Here is a 24,240-nt window from a genome sequence, read left to right as displayed (position 1 = left end):
CAAGGTTGTGTAGACGAAACGAGAGGCATGTGGGCACAACACTTTTAAAGCAGGCTAAATGCTTTTGCACTGCTTTAATGGTGTCGGTGATTGCACGCCTCGGCGGGGTTTTGTGCATTAATTCCAGCCACTGTAGGAAATTCGGCAGCGTAATGTGCCTTAAATGACTTGGGACGCTGCAAACTAAAACTCCTTCAAGGAGGTTTAGTTTGCTGCCCCTACACCGTGGAGTGAAGCACTGGGCTCCTTGTAGCTCCACAGCTCTTCAGGAAGCCCTACAGGCAGCATGACAGCAGCCTGGGAAAGCAGCTCCACCCAAGAAAAGCAGCGAGCCTGATCTTTTTTTATTCCTCCCTGAAGCCTGCCTGAGCTGCACGGGGACCTGGTGCTTTCCTCCATGGCTGCGGTGCCCCCTGGGATTGCCTGAGCCAGGTGCCTGCAGGTGGGTGCCACCTGGAGGGGTGGGGGGAAGCACAGCTGCTCTGGAAGGAAGCACCAGACCCCACTGCAGCCCAGGGACTGCTCTGCCCACTGACAGCTCACCCTCCCCTCCCCACCAGAGAGGCAGGTAAGTCAGCGAGGTGTGTGCATGACACAGGGATTTAATCAGCCCTAAATTGAAGCAGTGTTTTTTAAAACCCACCACTTCAGTTTAGTGCCCCTGTTTCATCTACACACGCCCCAAATTTACTGTCCCATCTTTAAGTTTGCAGAATGGTGGAGAGTAGTATTAGTGCAAAGGAGAATCTTGCCTGTCTTTAGAGTTGTTTATACGTACAGTGAGTAAAATGTTCGTAAATAACTCCATGTGTAGGCACTCTTATTTTGGAAAAGTGTCTGTACATAGAGCTATTCCTGAATGACTGCTTTGCTTTAATTTTGCACCCTACTTTAATCTGAACTAACTTTTAGACGTAGATAGGTCCTTTGCATCATTTTAACAGCTGTTTTGTATAGGCTTCCACGCTTTTGTAAAGATCATTTGTAATAGCAAGTTCTCTCCTTAAAGTGAAATACCTTTTATACTGGTCTTGACCATCTGAAAAAGTGTTAAAATTAATGAACCCAGTGCTATATAAACAGAACAAAATTTGGAGAGAAAAAAAACAACTTTTCTGGTGTTAGCAGTCTAAATATAACATTACATTTAAGTGCACAAATCAAAATGAAATTGAGTGTTTTTATGGTTTAAATTGAGTAAAATGCCAAAAAAATTAAAGAACATTTTTTAAATGGTGAAAAAAATATTACTTTCCAATTTTTTTAGTCCTGAAATTGCAGGCCATTAGATAACTGTATGTATGAAAAAAAGAGAGAGCAAGAAGAATATTGGATTGAGTGTCTCTTAAATGAAAATAGCATAAATTAATTGGGAGGTTTCTCACAATACTTCTGACTCCTTTTTCTGTACTAAAAAGAACCCAAACTATTTTCTAATCTTTTCTATATAAGCCTTTTGTTTGCTTTCCAATGTGATACTTGATTGTAAAGATAGAGTTGCCCATACATTTTATTTGTGAGACTACATGTTTTACAAGCTTATCTATTAATCTGTGGTCCATACTATAAGAGTATTCGAGGGCGTGTTAGCAGCAGATGAAACTCAGTGTTTTTTACAGTGATTAATGATGGAATTGGTGCATGGAGATGAGTTATTTCCTGACTTCAGGTAGTATTAGCAATTCTAGGTAATGAATTACACACCTGTTGGCTGTGAATGTAATGCATTATTTCTTTTTGTTATTTTTGGCAGATTACTAACAAATTCAAATCGACTTACAACAACTCGAAATGCAGTCTGGGCACTCTCAAACCTTTGTAGAGGCAAGAATCCGCCTCCAGACTTTAGCAAGGTATGACCAGAATATTTCCCGTAGGAAAGTGGAAGGACTTTATGCTCTCTCACAAGCTGTCTTCAGTTTTGGAGGCCAATTGGGTTAAGAGTGCTTTGAAGATTTAATGTAGTCTGGTAGTCTGTCTACAGATTAGAACAGGGGTTTCCAATTTACAATCTGCCAGCTAGATCTGGCCTGCTGATCTAATTAACCCACTCATTAATTTTCTTAGCAGCATCCCTATATAAAAGTTTTTATTTCTGGGTTTAAATTATAGCATCTGATGAAGTAGGTGGTTCCCTCTGAAAGTTCATGCATCTTATAAGGTGCCAGCCTGCCCTGCCTTCTCTATAATTTTTTTTTATTTCAGCACATTAATTTGTTTCAGTAAATAACCTTTCGTAAGGCATTATGTAAAGAACAAAATACACAAAGTAATTGAAACGTTTAAATGACAGTTTCAGAGACTTAGTCCATATTTTGCAAGTACACAGAGTTCTTATACTCTGTTGTTTCTCCATTTGAAGATGCTATCTTTAAAAACAATTCTGTAATGTAAGCTTCTGTTTATAAATTGAGAATTTATTTGTACTCTTAAGAGATTTTAAATAGTTTGTTTCACTAAAAGAAAATAGGATTGGTTTCTGGTAGTATTCACAACTCTGTCATTGGCTTCTGTAATATTTGATAAATGACCACTATCTCTTAATTTTCTAATCTATAAAATTTGTTTTATGGATAAAGGCATGAAATCATTCTCCTATACCGTCTTTAGAGTTAGGGGTTGGGTTTCCAAATGTAGATACCCATCTTGCTACTTGAATTCATAAGCCGCAGCCTTCAACAGTAGCCCTCTAAAGACTGTTGACATTGTCCTAGTTTTTAACTGTGCAACTAGTCCTTACTCTTTCCATGAAAATTCCATTCATGTCAGAGGTACTGATGAGCACTAACAGGATTAACAATGATGACATTTATATTTGGGCTCAGGTACAGCACGTGGTTTCATTTCTTTGAAAAATGTTTGCAAATATTCTCTAAAATTTAAAATGGAAAAATACAGGAAACATCTAATTGTGTATAATTTTTTTCAACCTAGGTTGCTCCTTGCTTAAATGTTTTATCAAGACTGTTATTTAGCAGTGACCCAGATGTATTAGCAGATGCTTGTTGGGCCCTCTCTTACCTTTCAGATGGACCTAATGATAAAATCCAAGCAGTTATTGATTCTGGAGTATGTCGAAGATTGGTCGAACTTCTGATGTAAGTGCCTTTGTGAAATCATTGATTTTTAGGGTGTTGCAGTTATACTGGACTCAAACTCTTGGTATATAATATCATAATTTTTAATTTATTTTTAAAATGGTCTCAGGAGCGATCCATTTTTTTTCCTGGACTTTCCTCTTCCATTCTTGTCTGCCCTGTATTTTTGGCTTAGGCTGAATAACTGCATCTTTAATCTTAAAGCCTTTAGCACCTCTTAAAAGTTAGAGGTACCCCGATACAGATTTTTGGGGCCGATACCAATAGCCAATATTTAAGGAGGCATATCAGCTGATACCAATCCAATTTCAGATACAGCTGCCTACAGCTGGTAAGTCTGGTGTGGTGGAAAGGAAGGGATGTGGGGTGGGGGGAGCAGATCAATGCCCCCCGTGGTGAGGGAGGGGGCAGGGGAGCCCAGGCAGGGCGGGAGGGGAGAAGGGGGCTGGAGCCACAGCTTGTGGGGCAGGGAGCAGTTCCTGCTGCTGCTTACACCCTGGAAGGGCATGGGGGGACATGTCCCCCGCCCCATCTGCGTGGGGCAGGGCAGAACAGGGCTCTTCTCAGCAGTGGCTGGGCTCGGTGTGGGTGCCAGCGGTGGTGGCAGAATGCTGTATCCACCCCATATTTCGCCGCCAGCTGCCTGGTGCAGCCCCAGCTTAGCACCTTGCCTCCACCCATTTGCCGGGAAGAGCCGGAGCTGCGCTGGGTGGCTGGTAGTGGCAGCACTGCGAATGGAACAGTGGTGAAATTTAGGGTGGATGCAGCATCCTCCCAGTGCTGCCCCCCCCCGGCCCCACCTGAGCAGCCCCTGACCCCTCCCTCACCACGGGGGGCATTGATCTGCCCTCCATACACCCCTTTCCTCCCCCCTCCCCTTCTACCACACTGGACTTACCAGCTAGAGGCAACTCTCCAGGCGGCTGGCTCTGCTGCTAACTACCTGAATGCTGTGTTATGGCTGTGCACAGCACAGGCATTTACTGGCCAAATTATCGGCCCCATACAGCCATATTTCTTTATATCGGTACCGATCCCATATTGAACTGATGTATCGGTGCACCTCTACTAAAAGTGAAAGATATTGCTAGTGAAAGATCTTTCCTCTGCAGTACTTTAATCCTAGAGAGCAAACTCTGGACATAAATTGTCTAAAAACGTGTGTGTTTGAATATTGTTGTATTCTTGCTAATCTTACGTTTTAAGTAGCTCATTCACCAGAAATGCTGAGAGTTATTTTGTACATGGGTCCCAGACACAGACTTGGATTATGTTCATAGTATTTGAGTTCAGTTGGGCTCAGTGTCTGCCTAGAGGAGAGTAACACAACCCCCTGTGCACTTAGGAACAGGATAGGAGCTAAGGGAGATTGCATCCCTAAGTGAGACTTCTTGCAGTTGCCCTGTAAATAGATATGGTTAGGGTGACTCTTGAGAGAGAGGGCTGGAGATGAATTTTTATGTTGCCATTGCTAAAGTATTTTAACTTATTTCTTAGTTGGTCATACAGGGAGATCTACCATTTGATTGGGGGAAGAAGTAAACATTGCCTCTCAAAAAATCCTGTTCTATATGGGGTCTATCTTTAGCCTCACTGTCTGCTTACTTTATTTTCCTGACTGGATGATAATATTCTCAAGGGTACAATTAATTTGACATTTAGGTGAAGTAAGTCATTCACATTCTCAGTTTTCAGATGATTTATCACTCATTAACTTCAGCTTTTTGGCACCTCGCCGAGGGAAAACTTCCCCTTGAATAGAGCAGTTGGGTTCAGCAATTATGGAATTTAAATTTTCTGAACAGTGTGGGATTACAAAAGATATTGTTGTGTTGAGTTGCCCATAGATTGAGTTTTAGAGGTAACAATTACTCATCGAAAGCTAAACACTATTCAGCTTAGTTTTTATGTAATGCCTGGAAGCTTCACACAATCTAACATCCATAATTTTTGTAGGCACAATGATTACAAGGTTGTCTCTCCTGCATTAAGAGCAGTGGGAAATATTGTGACTGGTGATGATATTCAGACGCAGGTAAGAACAGTGTTTGACTTGAGAAAAAATAATGTAGAAAAGAAGGAACTATATTTTAATATTTTTGTTATAGGGATTAGTTATACTGCTTAAATTGCATAAGACTATTAATTGCAACCAAACATTTGTTTGGCATTCTTATTTTATAGTGAAGGAGATTTATATAAAAACATATATATCACCAGCGTGACCAGAAATTTAACACTCTTGGCCAAGCCTTATACCTGCAGTTGCCAGGAGGTTTAAGACAGTTTGACTGTTCCAGTTCTAGAAGCAAAATACCAAGCTTCATTTTGAATCTTCATCTGTTCTTCCCACAAATTAATTCCTAAACTAATTTTCAAAAATAACTGGAGTTGTGTTTTTAGTTTACACAGATAAAATGTTCTACATCCACTAATGTAGCCATAAAAAGATGCATTAAAACTTTAAAGAATTTTTTAAAACTTCTTTCTCAGTAATTTTATGAATATAGGATAATTAGCATGGTCTGTATCGGTGGTCAGCAAGGTTTTGTAGCTGTGAGCTGGATCAGTCCTCAGGCAAACTAGTGCCTTCACCTAACCTGCTGCTGCTTTTCCTGCCACTTAGCTGCAGCACGTACAAGCCACTGGCACCATCCCTGCTGCCAGTGGCTCTCACAAAGGTGAATAGTAGGAGCAGAGCAAGATACAGGAGCACCCAGGAAAGTGGGGAGTGCATAGTGCTCACTCCTGCTGAGTGGAGCAGACTGTCAGCGAGTGCTCTCCTGTGTTTCCTTTTCCAGAGCATGTCCCACTCCTCCAATCTGCCAGAATTGAGAGGTGTGAGAAGGGTTGTGCTGTCTCTGGTCTCCAAGTTCTGATAGGAAATCGCATAGAAGAGTGCCCCCCGATAATCTGCTCCAAAACCATGGGCTGGGAGAGCAGAACTGCAAGACACAGCAGCTTCCTGTCATGCCTGTAGCTGAACAGTGTGTCCCCCAGAACAGTTTTTCTGTCTTAATCATCTTTGAGTCATTTAACAGTCTGTTTCTCATTTGCTTTATACTACTGTACCAAAATAATGTCTTTTTGGAAAAGACTAATTTTACACATTATGTATAGATACTGTTGTAAAACTTACCTTTCTCAGTTCAGCTAAAACCGTGAATTGTGCCTTTTCCATATAGTGCAGACAACTTTTCAACTCTCAAATTATTTTAGGTAATTCTAAATTGTTCTGCATTACCCTGTCTCCTGCACTTGCTGAGTAGTCCTAAGGAATCCATTCGAAAAGAAGCTTGTTGGACTGTTTCTAATATTACTGCTGGAAACAGAGCTCAGATTCAGGTAAAGAAATCTTTTTTTATATAAGTAATTTTCTTAGCTGATAGCTCACGTGCTTTTCCTGCAGAAGGAAAAAATGGGAACATTTTAGAACTTACCATTTAGTTTTAATTCTAGTTGTATCTTCATTTTTATCCCAGTGTTTTTGTTGGCAATTAGAAATAATAAACTAAGTTTACAGTTAACTTACAATATTTTGCTTAAACATTTTATTTGTATTTTAAAGAGTGATTCATTTTACCTCTGAAAGGAATTGATTATTAGATAATTCTTGTAAAGTTAATTGAAGGTTAAGACTTATTCAAGTGCTAAGTAACTTTTTATGGAAGAAATGTGTGACAAAGCATTTGCTTTTAAAGTTTTTTAACATCACTGTTTAAAAATGCTAATGGAACTTTGCAGAAAATATGGTAAAAGTTGTCTAGTATACCCTATTTGCCCAAATATAAGACAAGGTTTTCCCCCCCAATCCGTGTGGTGGAAAAGCCCCTTGGCTTATATTTACATACAAAGCAGAGGGGAGGGCAGGCACCTGCTAGCTCTGACTGTGGCCCTGAGCCAGAGTTGGATCCACAGCAGCCTCTGCCTCCATCCCCACTTCGCACCTTACCTTTGCTTCCTCTCTGTGGCGCTGACCCCCAACCTCCCCCTTCCATCCCCTGTACTGTAAGGTGCAGCTCGCTTTGGCTTGGGCTGGGGTCTCTCCAGGGCACAGAGCACATGATAGTACTGTGTGGCCAGAGCTTCTACTTGCTGTGTTTCTGGAGCATCTGTGACAGTAATGGAGTTGGGGAGGAAGAGGCAGAAACTGGAAAGTTGTAGGGGTAAGGGGGCAGAGACTATGGGAGAGCAAGGGGGGAAGAGGGAGAGAGTGTGGGATGGGGCTGAGGCTATGGGGATGCTGCTGGGGTGCAGGGTGCCAGGAAGGCTGAAGGGCAAAAGGCAAGGGGAGCACCTGACCTCCTCCCCACCCCCCAATCCCTAGCCACTGCTTTCCCAGCTGTAGCAGTGGGGATGGATTCAAGATAACCCTCCAATACTTAGAATACTTACCTGGAAAATTATAACAAAAATATAAATTGTCCATGTAAAGAATCTAATTATTTGGGGGGAGATATATTTTTTATTCCAGTTAGTACAGTCAGTGAAGATTGAGGAAAGTTTGCAGGAGCATTTAGAATATTTTACATAAAACACTCAGAATTGTGTGTTGGGCTTGTTCCCAAGTATTAAAAATTAGTTTGAGTTGAATTTGTTTCTGTATTAAAAGGGTAAGATAAAATGTTACAGAAAAATTAGAAATGCAGAAATTTCTTAAATATTAAGAGCATTATAACAGCTATGTTTTCCCCTATTTGTTCAGTTGGCCTCATTTTAGAAAATCACTTGGCTTAATCAGTTCACATCTGATATGCTTTACAGCATGGCTCTCCAACTTCTGGTTGACCGGGGGCTGTGTGCTGTCCCTTGGCCACACAATGTTGCACATGCTACAAGTGTTGTCCTCTGGGAATGCCCCCTTACTAGGTGGGTTTTGCTGGTAGCACACAGGCCCACATAACCTCCTTCACTGTGTGCAGCCCACGGGCATCTTGCTGGCCCGCCATGGGCCACGTGTCCTCTGTGGGCTATCAGTTGGACTGCCATCCTTTATAGCATGTGGAATAATGCACTTTAATCAGTGTTTATTCCAGGGAAACTTGATAAATAACATTTCATACAAATTTATTTTCAAATAAAGGAATTTAACTTGTCTGTACTTCTTCCAGTTCCTTATGGGTATTTTTTCAAGATTGTTTGATTAGGAACTTCTGTATCTTGAATCTCTTAACCAATACCAGTTGTCTGTTGTGGAAGGTAGATTTCAGTATTTGCTACAGTGGACAGAACAGTACAATAAATTCATTTTAAGATCAAGTCGTAAAAATGATTTGCTTGGAAAGATTTTTTGTTACAAAAAGTGGCTTCACATAAAGTAAAATTTCTGAGAGAGAGAATGTCCTTTTCCTTAAAACATGTTTATCCATTTATATTGTTCATTCAAAACTTTGTATTTCATTTCAGCCTTGCCAGTTTGAAATTTTAAGCTTTTCTTCTGTGAAAAATTTTCAATACGTCCACAGATTGGTCTGAATGGCAAAATGGTCCAATTCCCAACCACCCCCATGAAAAAGTTTGGGATTCCCAGAATAAGAGATTATGCATGAAATCTGCCATGCGTTGTACTGTAAATATACATCTTTACTGATCAGCAGACCTGGAAATGGTCTTTATTGTGCTGATCAGACAGGGATATGGTATTCGTATATGTCTTCCTGGTTTTAGTTGCAAGACCTCCAGTCTGAGTACTCAGAAATTTATTGCCCTATAAAACTGTTGGCGTCATAGGAATGTCTGTAACTATAAAGTATTATTGTGGAATACCTGCTATTTTAGGACACTTTAATATAATACACTTTTAAATTTTCACTTGGAATTTACCTATAGGCTATTTCATCATTGGGATTTTTGGTGGGGGGGAGGTACAGTTCATTAATTGAGCAGATTCTAAGTCCTTTTAAATACTGATACTTTTTAAAAGGAAAGAAAAGTATGTAGACATTTTCCCAGCTGCAAACTACAACTGAAGCTAGATTATTTTATTAAGAGATTTAGCTCCAGTTTTGAAATCCTAGAGTTTTCAATGCTCAGAATATTAAACATGCTGATACAATTTGGATAGCCTAATTGAAAGGGAATTATTATTTGTAGTATGAATTTTGAGCTTTCCATTATGAGGCAAATTCAGAAAGAAGATCTTTTTATGAATAGTGTGCTCCAGTCACTTCCTGACTATAAAGTTTTATGTACATTTACATGTTCAAATTCCATTGCTATCTAGTGCACTTCTCTGTAAAGAAATGACTAGCTATTATAAAACGAGGTTTCAGGATAAGAAGACCAGATTGACATGTTCTCCAGTGGTAGTTTCTATTTTAGAAACATCCCATATTTTGGAAACATATATACCATGTCTCCTTCCCATATATATGTATTTGTTCGAGGTTTTTGTTACTATTTAAACAATCACATCATTTTTTTCAGACCGTTATAGATGCAAATATTTTTCCAATATTGATTGAAATTCTTCAGAAAGCTGAATTCCGCACCAGAAAAGAAGCAGCGTGGGCTATTACTAATGCAACTTCAGGAGGAACTCCTGAACAGATCAGGTAATTTTAAGTAAAATTTGATTCAAAGAAGTATATGTAAAATTAACATAGTATGATTTGAAAAATAACCCACTAAACTAAGCATGGGGTCCACAAAGGAGTTCAGGCATCAGAGTTCACGGGAGCAATTCACAAAGATTTCTGCCTAGTGCAGGTGTGTGAGACCTCCGCAAGTGTAAAAGCTTAGGGAAGTCTTAGACATTCACCAAAAAACCTAGGCACCCAGAGTATTCTAGGCACTCCCAGAGGCATTGCTGTCTTCACTGGTGTATGCATTTAGTTCCATATTTCCCGCCAGAAGCCAATTCATAAAGTAGTTGCCCCCATGGTTAACTCCCATGAGGAGTCCCGTGAGGAGGTCATACATATTCCAGTAGGTGTGCTTAGAGCATGGGACCACCAACAGACAGCATTAAATTTTTTGCACACAGCCACTTCCATTAAAGGAATTTGACCAGAGGCAGTGGTGCTATTGAAAAGCTGATTTTAAAATGCAGAATGTGTGTCAAGTGATTGGAACACTTATCTAGGAAGTGGGAGACTCTGGGTTATAGGCGCAAATAGGAGACCTCTCATTAGGATAAGTAAAGTTTTGACTGTATTTTAGAGTAAAATTGTTGTATACTCTTGCATGTTTTAGAGAAGCTTTAACTTTAAGATGTTTTGTTGTTAGGAAAACGTAAAGAGCAAAGGTAGCGGAATTGTTTGTCAGAATTAACATACTAGATTATGAATCCTTTTCTTCCCCTCTGCTTTCTTTATCATTACAAAGATATTTAGTAGCATTAGGTTGCACCAAACCTCTTTGTGACCTCTTGACTGTGATGGATTCCAAAATAGTGCAGGTGGCTTTAAATGGACTTGAAAATATTCTGCGTCTGGGAGAGCAAGAATCCAAGCAAAATGGAATGGGTATTAATCCTTACTGTGCCCTTATAGAGGAAGCATATGGTAAGTAAATAATTTAACAAGGAATAATTAATCATTGAGAAATCATGCGATTTCACTGTGAAATAGTTTAGAAACTTAGTTACAAATTGTGTACATTAAAAACATTATTTTCTTCAAATCACTAAATGCATTCAGTTTAGCATATTACTGATGATTTTATTTGGTAATTCAAGAGAAGGTGAATCTTTGTAAATTATTATTTAAACCTCCTGCTTTCCTGTGTTCTTCTTACATCATTCAAAATTTTAAAATGAACTACAAAGTGAAAATGAAACTTATAATTCTGTACTATCAATCTTGGAAATACAGGGTTAACAGATTCTCTAGTCAGGCTGTTGGAGCATTTAGGACTGAAGAAATGCATCTTAATTGTGAGGGAGCATATCCTCCCTGCTCCCTCTGCCACCAAAAATAAAACCCATGACACTGGAATACTCAGGGTGGATTTATACAAATTATGGTAAAGAAAATTTGGTTCTGGGTTGCATTCTTTCCAAATTGGGAGTTACCAATAATTTTTATATTGCAGCTTGCCTCTCTGCTGAGTTCATCACACAGTTTGGGTTATGAAAATATTCACAATACATGGATTTACCTCTATATTATACAAGCTTTGTAATTCATTTGCATTGTTTTCCATTATTTTTTTTCCTTTTATGTTTAGGACTGGATAAAATTGAATTTCTTCAAAGACATGAAAATCAAGAGATCTACCAAAAGGCTTTTGAGCTGATAGAACATTACTTTGGTGTGGAAGAAGAGGATGCTAGTATTGCACCTCAAGTGGATGAGAGTCAGCAACAGTTTGTGTTTCAGCAACAGGAAGCTCCAATGGAAGGGTTTCAGCTGTAATTGTTTAAGTGAAGACAAGCATATGTAAATGTAAACATTATAGGGTTTTTTTCCCAAGGGTCTTCTCTTTGTGGCCAAAGTTAGAAGAACATTTGAATGTGTTTTGCAGAAGACGGATAAAGAAGCAGCTCGTGCACTTTTATAACTTTTGTGTTAGATACAATTTTTCATTCATTCATTTTTTGTATTTTTGTATTTCATTGTCTTGTATGTTTAGAAACTGACTCTGTGAGTAATCAAGTCTAACGTTAAGGCATTATATATGATTTAACAAGAACTGTTAAGCTTGAATAATAACCTCAGTAGGATTTTAGGTAGTGGTTCTGAATTTTTCATGTAATCTTTGAAACTGCGTATTAGCAGTGCAGCTGTTGACAGTAATCTTGACATGCCCAATCTTTATCAAATCTACCTCTTATTTTGAAGCCAAAAAGTTGCTTCAAAACTAAAGCATAATATTGAAGTGCTTGTAAAAAAGCTAAATTAGAATGTGAAAAATATTTATTTAAACTGTAAGATGTAGTTTTATCATTATACTTGCAAAGAACTAGTGACATTTATTTATAAAGCATATTTAAAAGCAAACAGATTTTAAAGTATGTAATGTTGATTACCTGATTTAACTTCAAATATATGATAAACAAAAAAGGCAGTTCTGCATCATGTAGACACAATTATTTAGAGGCTTTCAAATCAGCAGAAATCTCTCTAGTTTTGATGCTGGCTCCTTAGTTCAAGCTGCTAAACAACATTAAAAGCCAGTTAAAAATGTGATACTTTGCTATGTGAGCAATTACTATAGTTGCTACAGGAATGTTGATTGGGAATGAGGGAGGGTGAATTGCACAATTGTAAGAAATAGGACAGGTTCATGTGACTATTTCTACATTAAAAAGCGGTTAGATTATACTAGTTTGAGAATCCCTGCAATATTTGCCGTTCTTGAAATATTATTTACTTAAGGAAAGTTTAGACTGATTGTATACGTGTTGCTTCTGACCAAATATGTTACCACTGTTTTGAAGTGTTTGCATTTCCTTTTAGATAAAATTAAAAATGCACCCTATTATGATCCATAGTATTGCTGCATTGGGAGAAGGAATCTTCTCCATCTGGCTGAAGGAAAAAGGTTTGTTTTATTGTAAATATCATATTAGGTATGTAGACAACAAAATGAATCTAGATGTCTGCTTAAATATTTAAATTCTACAACACTTAATATCTGTTGCTACTACCAACTAAAAAAAACATATCTAAGAATTTGAATATTGACGTTAGATTTTTTTCAAAATCATTAAGCTGTACTGCTTGCTCTCACGTAGTAGTAGTCAGTCTGATAACTTAAACTTTTGGACTACTGAAAACCTCATTTTAAATATTTAACATCTTCATGTCAAACTTTGTGTTGAAATAATAGTGAAAACCTCTTTGACCTCTGAAAGTGTTTAATCCTCTACAGTAGTTGCAATTTTCAATTAAAATCACTTTTCCTGTGATACTGTGCTGGTCGCTCACCAAAACTTTGATGCACTGATTAGAGGGTGGTTTCATTTATGTACTTTCACTGTACTTAGGATTTTTTAATTTGCTCATAATAAGTGCAAGTACTCTTTGGTTGAAATTCATAACAGACTTTACTTTAAGGGACTGTTACAGCAATATATACTATGTTGTAGCTTGAAGATGGGAATTGAAGGAAGCTGATTTTATGAGTTTGGTGGACCATTGTGACTGATTATAATTAGCAAGATATAAGTGAGAGGAACTGCAACTGCACTTGAATTCTTTTTGTGGAAATCGGATTCACTATGGAGAAGGAATGTACATAGGAGTGCTGGTCCTTTATAGGTTCTATATAATGATATTTTAGCAAGTGACACTTTAAACATAAGACTTGTACAGAATTACAGCATTTTGAATAACGTGCATAATGCTTAGTACAGCTGCCAAATTTTTCTTATAATGTTAGAGGATTGTAGTTGTGCCCTTTTCTACAATGATAGTTTGAGAGATGCTGACAGGCTTTTTTGGGCGTAGTTGTTCAAAACATACAGGGTAATGATATTGGGAAATTTACCGGGATTACTAGTTAAATGCTGAATTTCAGTGTTCTTTTAGTGCAAGAATAATTACAGGTAACAGGGTATTCCACTATTTCTAGCTAAATTGTTTTGATAATATTACATAACCAGCCGTGCCTGCTTTTATTTTGAGGATCCCGTTAAGTACTGCATTTATAAGCATCTCCAGTTAAGCCAAATCTAAACTATGAAAATCTTAATTAAAAGACTTGTAAATGGTGGGAAGAGGGGGCATTTAAAGTGTTAATACTTGTTTGAGAGTGCTTTTGTGGATACAGTATATGTTCTAGCAGTTAGTGACTGCACTTTATGCATTTAGATACAAAATTATATTTCATGCCTCTGGCATATTCAAAGTATTTGCTATTAGCTTAATTGGGAACTAAAATCAATGGACTTTGGTTAATGAAAAGGATTTTATTTAATCTCAAGGTTTACCCTAATTGGTTAAAATCCAGTAGTCCCTTTGGTAATTTGTAGTTATACTCAAAGCAGAACTAAGTCTCATGGGAAACAGTTGTTTTAAATAGCCATTCATTAAGAATGGCTGTTGTCTGCCTGTGTTCTATAAGAAAGCTTTCACAGGTTAACAAAGCCTATGGCATTGATGGCATCATAGATACTTATGAGAACAATGCAGTTGACTGGGCAAGAGGAGCCGTTAGCTTTGCTCTATGAAAGGCTGTTAAAGGTGGGTGATTTGAGCAGAGCCAGAATTTGCTAAATATTTTGTCCATGTTGACTTTATCCAGAAGGTTCATACCTGTTTTGAATTTATTTTAAAAACAGAACACTAAAGTATTGCTTTAGTTATGCAGGTTCTTCAAAAGAAGATTTTTTTAATAGGGTATCATTTGTTCTGCTTGAATTTGAATTCTGACTAGTAAATCTATGCAACTGTGCCAAGTCTGTTTTAGTTCCCTAATCTGATACACTAAAATCCATATCTTAATTTTCTACTGACATTTTTCATCATTGCACTGTCTTTGAAGTGTTGTTCATACTACTCTTTAATTTTGTAGTATTTGCTTTGAACACTGTTGCTAGCAGCAATCAAAAATAGTAATAATGTTGGCACAGAAATTAACTTCTTTACTATAGAACAAGTTTGAAACTGGAAAAATGTTTAGATTTTTTTGTGTTGTTTTTTTTTTAATTGCTGGGTCTGTGTGAAAAGATGCACTATTAATCTTCCTTCATCTTCAGTTACCTCAGTTGGTTTTATGGTCTTACAAAAAGCTAAATTGCAGTATTGAATATGATGTTTTTATATACAGATAGTGAGCTTGCCACTTGATATGGATTGCAAACCAGTCTGACATTTAATTGAAATAATGAATTAGAAGTGTTTTTGTTTTCATACATGGCATTTAATACATTAGTTTAATGTATTAAACTAATGTCTGTAGTGATAGTGCATCTTTAAATCCAGATTGGAGGCCCATTACTGTAATTAAACATACATATGAACAGTATGCAATATTATGGAATGTTACAACTACAAATACCATACAGAACTAATAAAAGCAGTTTTTCACAGATATGAATATTGTGCTCTTTAGAATTCTAACATTAATCCCATTCCTTAGGCAATGCCAAATAAAAATGCAATTTTCTCTATAGAAAGAGCCAAGTTTCTATGCTGTAGGAGAGTGCAATACTTCCTTCCCCTGCCCCCCAACAGAAACCCAAATCTTGCAAGCAGTGGATTTTTAAAATTAGAAAAATATCTAACATAAACAGTGTTGTGTTTCCCTTTATCCTTACCATCTTTTTTGGCTTGCAGAATTAGCTTCATGGAGGATTCCAGGGTTAACTCTTTGTGTATTAGTTTGCAAACCCAGAGTCAGTTCAGCCTGTATCAAACTTTTCTTATTAACTGAAGCAAATGCTTTATCATTGCCTTGTCCCGTCTCCTCCCCCCCCCACCCCATTAGAGCTGCAATAGTGATAAATAGAATCAGTAACATCTCAAAACAAGGTTGTGACCTCTGACTTAACACTCCTGTCTTTAATATAAAGCCATTTGCAAATTGTGCATCTGTCTACACATGCGACTAATCTGGCAGCAGTTTGCTCTCGAGTAAACTATTCGAGAGTAAACTCTCCCAGGCTCATGCCTACATGTGCAAGGATGTGGGAGCCAATTTACTGCTTCTAGCAGCAGACTCTTCCCACTCCCTGTGGCCCTGTAATGGGCCCCTGCAACAGCAGGAACAATTGCAGAGTGGGGGCTGGGGGCTCCTTGCTGCCAAGGCAGAGGGACATTGCCCCACCCAGGCTCCAGTAGGGAGCCTGCCCCAGCAGCTGGCAACTCCCTGGGAGAAGGGAGCAATCTTCCACCCCTTGCTGCCTGGCTGACCAGGAGCACATTTTATCCTGGTCAGGCATATATACATGCACTACTGTGCAGTAAGTGATCCTGAGTAAATTTGCTACTTGCATTCGCTGGTAGCAAATTTACTCACAATCAGAGCCAATTACTGCACAGTAAGCATCTGCATGTGTAGATGTGAATGCTTACTGTGCAATAATTAGCTCTACTGCACAGTAAAGCATCTTGTGTGGACATGCCCTGTTTTAGTCAATAATAGAATCGTATATCTAAAGCAAGGGTCAGAATCAAAGAAATGTTCAGAGCAGAGGCAATGACATCTTGGACCCCCTGTGCCATCTCTGTAGGCAATTAACATTTTATCTAAGCAGGAAAATAGATAAAGCTTATTGAAACTAAAATTATTAGAATTTTCCACACTTGAACTGACCTTGGCCATATGTTGTAAGTATTTAAAACATCTTTGTGTAACAAGGAAAGAAACTGCATGCTCCTATGCAACTTTATGTGCGCTTTAATTTATCAGTTTTATTAATACAGCGGTCTCATTAATGGAGAAAATTGCTAATACAAAGGAATTGTTCAGGTTTTTTAAAGTTTGCTCCTACAAGCAGCCGCACAAGTTTTAAAGATTATTTAGCCTTTGACTCTGCTGCTCTTGCAGCCTCTTCATGCCATTTGGCTTTCTTGGCTAGTCTCCCGCTTATTAAGGACTCCTGGTGTTCAGTAGCCTGCAAAAATAAGACGCTCACTTTAGTGCAGTGTTGAAAATATTGCATTACACTGGCAGTTAATGTCCTGTAGGAACATCAGTTATGGAGGAGAGTGTTTGGTAGCTAACATCCAGTAGTGTTAAGTCTGAATAAATGGCAGCTTGTATCTAAATTACAATACTGTAGAGTTTGAAACCCCTTTCTTTTTAAATGCACGTGTGCATGCCTACATGCGGACATGTATGAGCACGCATGCGCGCGCACACATACGCACACACCACCACCCCCACCAGTCAGTATACGTACTCTTTTAGCAGATGCAATTGTAGCTAAGCAGGCTACAATTGTAAGTCCAATCATGATGCAACAGACTCTTACTCGAGCTTTACTTCTTGCAAAATCCAGCATTTCATGCCTAAAATTAAGATGGTATTGAGACAAATCAGTATGAAACATTGAGGTGTGTCCTTTCTAGGCACCATAGACATAACTTTTTTTAACAAGTTAAATACTGTGAACCAGTTAGTAAGATGTGGCCATTCCAGGATTGACACATTTTCCTTTGTGAAGTGGAAAGTAGTTAATAATCTCCAAATGAAACCACAAGGTAGATGAATTCCTTGATACTTTTTCCCCTATAATTTTGTGCAATGTTTCTCCCATAATTTTGTGAAATGAACGAGGCATACATTTAATCTACACATTCAGTATTTATGAATTTAAAATACTTTTGTGGGACTGTTACGTGGCAATTCAGTTAATTTTGGTTTTTAATCTATGGACCACTGTGTTACGCACTGAACTAGAGCTCCTTAACTTCCAGAAACTGCAACCTTTGCTGCTCTCTACCAGCTGTGCTTTATAGTTCCTGAAACAATTGGCAAGCAATAGTGGACTGTGTGTACTCAGTTCAAGTTGGGACACACAAGCAGGAATCCCTTCAACCCTCCAGTATGTAGTCTCCTAAAAGCTTGATTTGAGCCATTTTCTAGTAGATATAACACTTAAGGACTGAACACTGTTCAAATTTATCTTGCACGTGCAAGACTAGAGATAATTCCTTTCTTCTTAAACTTTCCCTTTTAAAATAAAATTTAATTTGATGAGCCTGTTGCTTATAATTAAGATTCACTCCTTTTATAGTAGAATTTTAAAATTGCATTGAATTAATGAATTTTACATACTTCAAAAAATAACCTGCTCTTTTCAAATGCACAAAGGGAACCTTGACAGCCATACTACCTAACAAAGCAGCTGAAAACAAGCACTATCCATTTTTACCTAGAAGGAAACGTGATAAAACTGGACACTGCACTGCCCCTCTTTAGCCCCTTAAAACCTTACTATCACACACATTGGCATATCTGTCAGGGTTAGCTGAGCAGCTTGAGTTGCAGGTGCCAAGTAGCTTCAAGAGGGCTGTCAGTGCTTATAGGCCAGAGAACACTTGTTCTCTGTTCTATATTGCTTAAATGCATTAGTTTTAAGAAATCAAAACCAGACTCGTGTACAACTATTAATCTAGGATGCATTTGGAATAACAGAAGCCAAAATATAAATGTGTTAGGTCAGTAACAGCTATGTTACAGACCTAATCGTATTTTAAATTGCACTAATTGAAACTGTCCTGAAACACCATACAACTTCTTGCTTTCTGCCTCTGATTCAAGGGAAGCAAACCTTATAGTTTTCTGTATCCTTTCATTAAGGACTATACCTCTCCATCCATGCTCAAGAATCAAGCAAACCCTTCACTGAAATCAATGACAGTTGGTTTAAGCAAATGTTGGAGGAAGACTAGGACTTGCTTATTTAATGCCAAATATCTTAACTTTGCAATGGCAAGTTGAGTAAAGGCCTATCTTGATAACTAATCATTAAAAATAGGATTTTGCTCAAGCCTGTTTTCTAAGAATTAGGTTTTTTGATCATGTGGTTCATGAATTGCAGTTCTAAAAAAAAATTTGGTCATGTTAAAGAAGAATGATTACATTTACTTTTTGCTTGTCCAGCAGTTACCACACTCTCAAACTAGCCTATCTTGCTTATGTATAAGTTAATTAAAATAATCTCATGGATATTTTATACTTATTTTTTATAGGTTTCAAAGGCCTAATCTGAAAGTAATCTTGACTGTCTTTTCTAAGACAAAGTTCCTATAAGATGAGAGAGAAATGAGCACCCTATCACGAGAAGGTTTATTTTTTTCCTGAAATCATCAGAGGCTAAACCATTGGTGCAAGTTTTGTCCACAAAAGCAGTCATGGATTTGGTTCCCAGAGCCAGCAAGAAATCAACTGCATCCATAGAGCCATCTGTTTGGAATGCTGTGCTTTCACAAAGCTGATTCTTCCACACGCAGCTCCCTGAGTGCTGAGCTGCTGAAGAAATCAAACTTCATTGTTATGGTACTGTGCAACCCACGTTTTCAAATGTGATGTAATTTGAATTAATCTTCCTAAAATACAGCATTGAAAATTATCTGTAAATTCCTGGCCTCCTTCCAGTAATAGGAGTTTTGCCATAGATGCCAGTTAAACTAGGATTTGCCATTAGAGTAGGAAATAGTTCTAATATGAGGATGACAAGAAAAGGTGTCCAACATGATGTAAATAAGGGACAAAAGTGTACTTTTGCTTACAGCCATGCTGCTCTCTTGCTTATTGTCTTCATTACACAAGGAATGGAACTGTGAAACAAAAGAAACACCCAGATAACGTTCCCTTTAACTGTTTCTCAAAGTGCAGTATGTTACATGCGATTAACTCCTCTACCAAGAAGTCTGGCAATAAGAAATGTAGCTGGACTGGAGATGAATATTATTTCTGTAAGGCAGTTACACGAACATGCCTTTTATATGTTAACTTCTGGTGGTGACATTTTTTTTTCAGTAAAATTATCTGAGGTGGCGGCGGCTAGTGGAAAGGAAATGTCTAATGCACTATAAGATTTACCCTTGTGTATTCAGTTTTCTGAAGAACATGAAATGGCAAAGTGGCTGAAGGCCTCTTGCTTTAGACTTTACTAATGGTTTACCCCAGTCAACCCAGTTACTCAGGCTGGGAAGTCAGAGGTAGATGGATGAGAATGGTAGTCACATTGCTCCTTCATGTGCCATTAGCTACTGAAGCTGGCATGCCTCAATCTAGCCTATGAGCTTTCTAGGCTCAAGCAGATCATAACTGCTTCAGTTGATCCTGGAAATATACTCTGAAAGAGTAAACAAGGAAGAGAACATGCTGTTTTTCTCTCTCCCCATTTTTTCTCAAACACGTTGCTGACATACCATATATTGTAACTTGTTTGTCATCATTTAGTAATCATCCACTCTTTCATAATATATATTGTATTTATGTGATCTATAAACAAAATATTGGTGACTGATGCAACCTTCCTCTGATGTGACATTTTGTTAGATCAAACAGAATAAACGCACCAATCTGCAAATACCAACAGTGCTCAAATCACTAACAGGCTTTGAACCAAATCCTTTCCATCTTGCTCATGCAAATATTTCTGTTTCCTTCAGTAATGATGATCATGAGTCATTTAGTTCTTAAACAGTATCCACCTGAACTCATCAAGAAAAATATGATCCCAGAAAATTGTTTAGGCTTACATCTGAGTGTTCAGATGCTTCCAATTTTTCAGAGTTGACAAGTTCTGAAAGTACAACAGCTTCCTTTCTGCTGTGATCAGCTGTGCCTTACGTTGTGTTAAGCGTTTCCATTTTTATGGTAAGATTGCCAACTTCTGTAACAATCTTCTAAAACAATGATTCTTGACCTTTTTGGGCTTCACCTTTTTCTCCATAACTTCTGTGAATTGTGTGGCACCCAATTTCAAAAACTAATTTATATATTACATTGCTTTCTTCTTTGTTCAGGGGGACTGGGGATGGGGAAATCATGTGAGGAGATACTCTGCCTGCATCTTGTGGCACCTTTCAGAGGTTTTGGTGGTGCCCTGGTTGAGAATCACTGTTCTGATAACATCTTATCCCTACTTATGGAACAGTAGAAAAGACAAGTCACCCACAGGAAGGTACAATAATAGAATGTAAGACTTGGGGCCAGATCCAATGAAGGGCTTAGGCATTTTGGTGGTTAACTTTTAGGCACTTGGCCCACTAAAGTGGAATCCAGAACCCCGAGCGAGGCATCAGGCAACCTATGCAGAGCCTGGGGAGAATTAATCACCTCCGGATGGGATTCAGAACAGCCAGTATGCTGAGGAAGGAACTGAAAACCATCAGCTTTTGGTATGCAGATGCCTGATGATAACCAACATGCAATGCTGAGGACAGGAATAAGTCTTAAATTCTATCCCTCCAAATGCCTCGCTTGGACCCTGCAGTAGGTGCTTCCATCCACAGCCCTGAACCTCCTCCTGAAGGCATTTTCCTTCAAAAAGCATAGTTTGCTTTCTTGGTCAGAGATGGTTGGAGGACAAAAAGCCCCACTTATATGTAATAGTTTAGAGCAGCGTTTCAAAGCCTGTAGGTCACAATGCACAAGTGGGATGCAAGAATATATGAAAGGGTTGCGAACAAACTTTATAAATGGATCGGCAAACTTTAAAAATGGATTCTTCCTTAAAGGAGAAAAACGTGGGAAACTATTTCTTTTCCCTTGCAGGCAGGCAGAGTTCCGGTCTGCAAGGGGCACTCTAGGAGCTGGGGCCTGGGGGTGGAGGGCATCTGGTCAGGACTGGCCATCCATGTTTACAAATGGGTCCTGGTATAAAAAAGGTGGAGATCCACTGGCTTAGAGCACAAAACATTTACCCATGATGTGAGAGATTGTTCTTCCCTCTGTCTGAGGGGGTTCAGGCCTGCAGACCCCCCTCCTGGGAAAAGGGCCTCACTACCAAGGCACAGGCTATTCTTGGAGATGTTAAAGTTAAAAAAAAAAAATGGAGTTTGAGTAGGATCTAAGTATTGCATTTGGTCTGGGCACATTTTTGATCTGGTCCAAAGTGACAGCATAAAGGTAACGGTGGAAAGCAGAGAGGGCAGTTACACTAGAAGCTCTTAAATGAGGGAGAGGTAGTGATGTAGCGGTAGAGGGAAAGGGGACATATTATCTTGCCATCCCTTATCAGAGGTACTTTTGCCTCCTACTTGATCACTGAAATTTAGGACATAGATAATTATCATCAGGTTAAGCTTTAGGTTTAGTTTCAAATCAAGGAACACACTACCCTCTTTCACTTCAGCTCAATAACCCCTCCTGGAAACAATGAAAATAATAATAAAAAATATCAGATTCACCCAAATAACCTTGTCTGGAAACAATGAGGCACTTACGGGACCCTTGGAGGAATATCCTCTTCAGCCTTGAAGTGTCCTGCCCACATGAGGATTTTTTTATCAAACGGTGAAGGTTTGTAACCAGCAGGCATTTTGTTCTTCTCAGCTTAAAGAGAAAAGCACCTATTTTGTACACTGAAAGCAGGGCTGTGGCTAGGGACACCTCTCATTCCATCCTTATCAAAGATGTTGCTGGAAGAACAGTGCAGGATTGTATGATGAAGACCTTAATCTCCACTAGCAGCCCCTGCTTATAGGATCCTAGTTTCTCCCCCTCCCTCCCAACCCTTAGAATTACCTTGTTTTCTGTGAACACACTTGTAGAGCTGGGTAAAAACTGTATCCTGGTGATTTTTGTACCCAAACCCCCAAACTCTATCAAAGACGGAACAAATCCAACAGTTTTGACAGCCTTCCCACCCCCCATCCAAAATAAAAAATCCAGATTCCATATGGCTTGAATGCAGAGGGGGAAACCCTATCTATTTAGCTGCATGACTACTAACCCAAATTCTAAAGCAGCGGTTTTCAACCTTTTTAGACTCCAGACACCTCTCCTTAGACTCAAAGGGGCCCTTGGAAAATGCGAGCTCTTCATTTTCACTCATTTTTAGACTATGGGAAAATAATAGCCATATTTCTGCTTGCAAAGCCCCCATAAAGGCCACAGTGGGTAGAATGCATTTAACATTGTGAATTCCTATTTGAAAACCCTGGGTTTATCTTGTGAAGAGTCATAGAGAAGTAGGTCTGGAAGGGACCAGCCCTACAAAGCAGGATCAGCCCTAGCCATCCTATACGATCCATAATCTAACCTTGACATAAGACTGCCATCAATTTTAACACAACACAGATGTAGCACCCTAACCCGCCACAGGTAAAGCAGGGGAACCACGGCAGCCAAAGTCATAGAGAAGTTGGGTTGGGAGGTACTTCCAGAAGTTGTCCAGTCCGTACCTGAGACAGGATCATCCCTAGCCAAACTGTCCCTTACAATCATAAACTCTTCATTAAAACTACCCTCAACCCTGACACAACACAGGCCTACCACCCTAACCTGCCACTTGTAAGGCAGGGGATCTCCGGCAGCCAACATCATAAAGAAGAGGGGCTGGAAGGGACATCCAGAGGTCATCGAGTCCAAGCCCCTGCTAGAGGCAGGGTCATCCAGGTACCCCTGGGGTTTGCAGACCCTGCTTAAGATGTGTGGTTCTCAAGAGTATCTAAGAGGGAAGTTCTCTTCCTATTCTCTCTCTCTCTCAAACAGGGAATCCATCCATCCTGGCACAGGAGCCACCACCTCCCTTGCCTGGTACCTGGATCCTGTATGGCTTTGGCCCCAGCTTGCCCCAGGTTTGCCCATTGGCCATGTAAACAGTGGTATACTGCTAGGGCTAAAAGATTGTCAGTGATTTTTTCCTACAGATGACAGACTATTCACCATACCCTAGTTCAGCGGTTCCCAAACTCTGACAAGATTGCACACCACCAATTTAAAGCGATGCAACCTTAAGTACCACCAGCAAATTTTCATTATATAAAGTAATTATAATAAAACCTGTTAATGTGTACTGCATGTCTGCATCCTGCCGGTTGTATCCGTACCACAAATTGGGAAGCGCTGCCCTAGTTGTTTGGGTAATATCTTTTTTTGGGCCACCCTGGCAATCCTCTATAGATAATAAGGACCTTCTTCTCTTTTAAATGGATTTCTTCTTTTACTGAGTGCCCCTTAGCATCCGTGATTCTTCTTAAAGATCACAGACTAATCACCAGACCCTAGCTGTTTGGGTAATATCTTTTTTTGGACCAACCTCGCAGTACCCTATAGATAATAAGGATCCACTTCTTTTGAATGGGTTTATTCTTTTCCTCAGTGCCCGTTAATGTCAGTGATTTTTCCTAAAGATCACAGACTATTCACCAGACCCCAGCTATTTGGGTAATATCTTTTTTTTGGACCAACCTGGCAATCCTCTATAGATAATAAGGACACTCTTCTCTTTTGAATGGGTTTACTCATTTAGTCAGTGTTTAGTGTCAGTGATTCTTCCTATAGATCACAGACTATTCACCATGCCCTAGTTGTGTGGGTAATTTCTTTGGGACCAACCTGGCAATCCCCTATGGACAATAAGAACCCTCTTCTCCTTTGAATGGGGTTATTCCTAGTGCCAACCCAGAGCCCCCTCCCCGGGCACTTGGCTGGGAGGGCACCAGCCCTGCCTCCGCTCGCGGCTCTGTGCCCAGCTCGGAGGGTGCTGGGATGAACCCCGTGGGCTCCAGGTCCCGCACCCCCGGCGGGGTTGAGAGGAGAGGGCGCCACGGGCCGTGGGGTCCAGATC

At 39.2% G+C, this 24,240-nt stretch overlaps 2 protein-coding genes across 5 annotated transcripts in view; one reads left to right on the top strand and one right to left on the bottom strand.

Moving 5' to 3' along the window:
- Positions 1-19,985, top strand: part of KPNA5 (karyopherin subunit alpha 5) — a 31,088-nt gene extending 11,103 nt beyond the window's left edge. For 2 of the 4 annotated variants that reach the window (XM_025207038.1, XM_006026148.3), the window contains 7 exons: positions 1,754-1,853; positions 2,935-3,098; positions 5,055-5,133; positions 6,318-6,443; positions 9,525-9,652; positions 10,425-10,603; positions 11,268-15,409. In XM_025207038.1, the coding sequence (XP_025062823.1) occupies positions 1,754-1,853; positions 2,935-3,098; positions 5,055-5,133; positions 6,318-6,443; positions 9,525-9,652; positions 10,425-10,603; positions 11,268-11,455 (964 nt within the window). In that variant the 3' untranslated portion in view covers positions 11,456-15,409. Of the gene's footprint in view, positions 1-1,753; positions 1,854-2,934; positions 3,099-5,054; positions 5,134-6,317; positions 6,444-9,524; positions 9,653-10,424; positions 10,604-11,267; positions 15,410-18,685 lie in introns of those variants that run through there. The other 2 variants (XR_003094646.1, XM_006026149.3) reach the window with 2 other exon arrangements.
- Positions 16,145-22,895, bottom strand: FAM162B (family with sequence similarity 162 member B). The gene is made up of 4 exons (XM_025207035.1): positions 22,853-22,895; positions 21,893-22,001; positions 16,891-16,999; positions 16,145-16,602 (listed from the first exon to the last, which is right to left on the bottom strand). Exons 1-4 carry the CDS (start codon positions 22,893-22,895, stop codon positions 16,504-16,506), a joined length of 360 nt encoding a protein of 119 aa, XP_025062820.1. The 3' UTR covers positions 16,145-16,503.
- Positions 22,896-24,240: the final 1,345 nt, after the last annotated feature.

This window comes from Alligator sinensis, unplaced genomic scaffold (genome assembly GCF_000455745.1).
Source record: "Alligator sinensis unplaced genomic scaffold, ASM45574v1 scaffold38_1, whole genome shotgun sequence".
Classification (NCBI taxonomy): domain Eukaryota; kingdom Metazoa; phylum Chordata; order Crocodylia; family Alligatoridae; genus Alligator; species Alligator sinensis.
Note: the sequence above shows the minus strand (reverse complement) of the source record. Positions and strands in the feature narration are given on the sequence as shown.

Bases quoted from the DNA above. Each gene is read 5' to 3' on its own strand.
- FAM162B (XM_025207035.1), bottom strand. From the start codon at position 22,895: ATGATTGTAAGGGACAGTTTGGCTAGGGATGATCCTGTCTCAG. The intron at 22,002-22,852 runs GTACGGACTGGA...TTTCTCTTTAAG, and splicing joins TAGGGATGATCCTGTCTCAG to CTGAGAAGAACAAAATGCCT. The intron at 16,603-16,890 runs GTACGTATACTG...TTATTTTTGCAG, and splicing joins CAATTGCATCTGCTAAAAGA to GCTACTGAACACCAGGAGTC.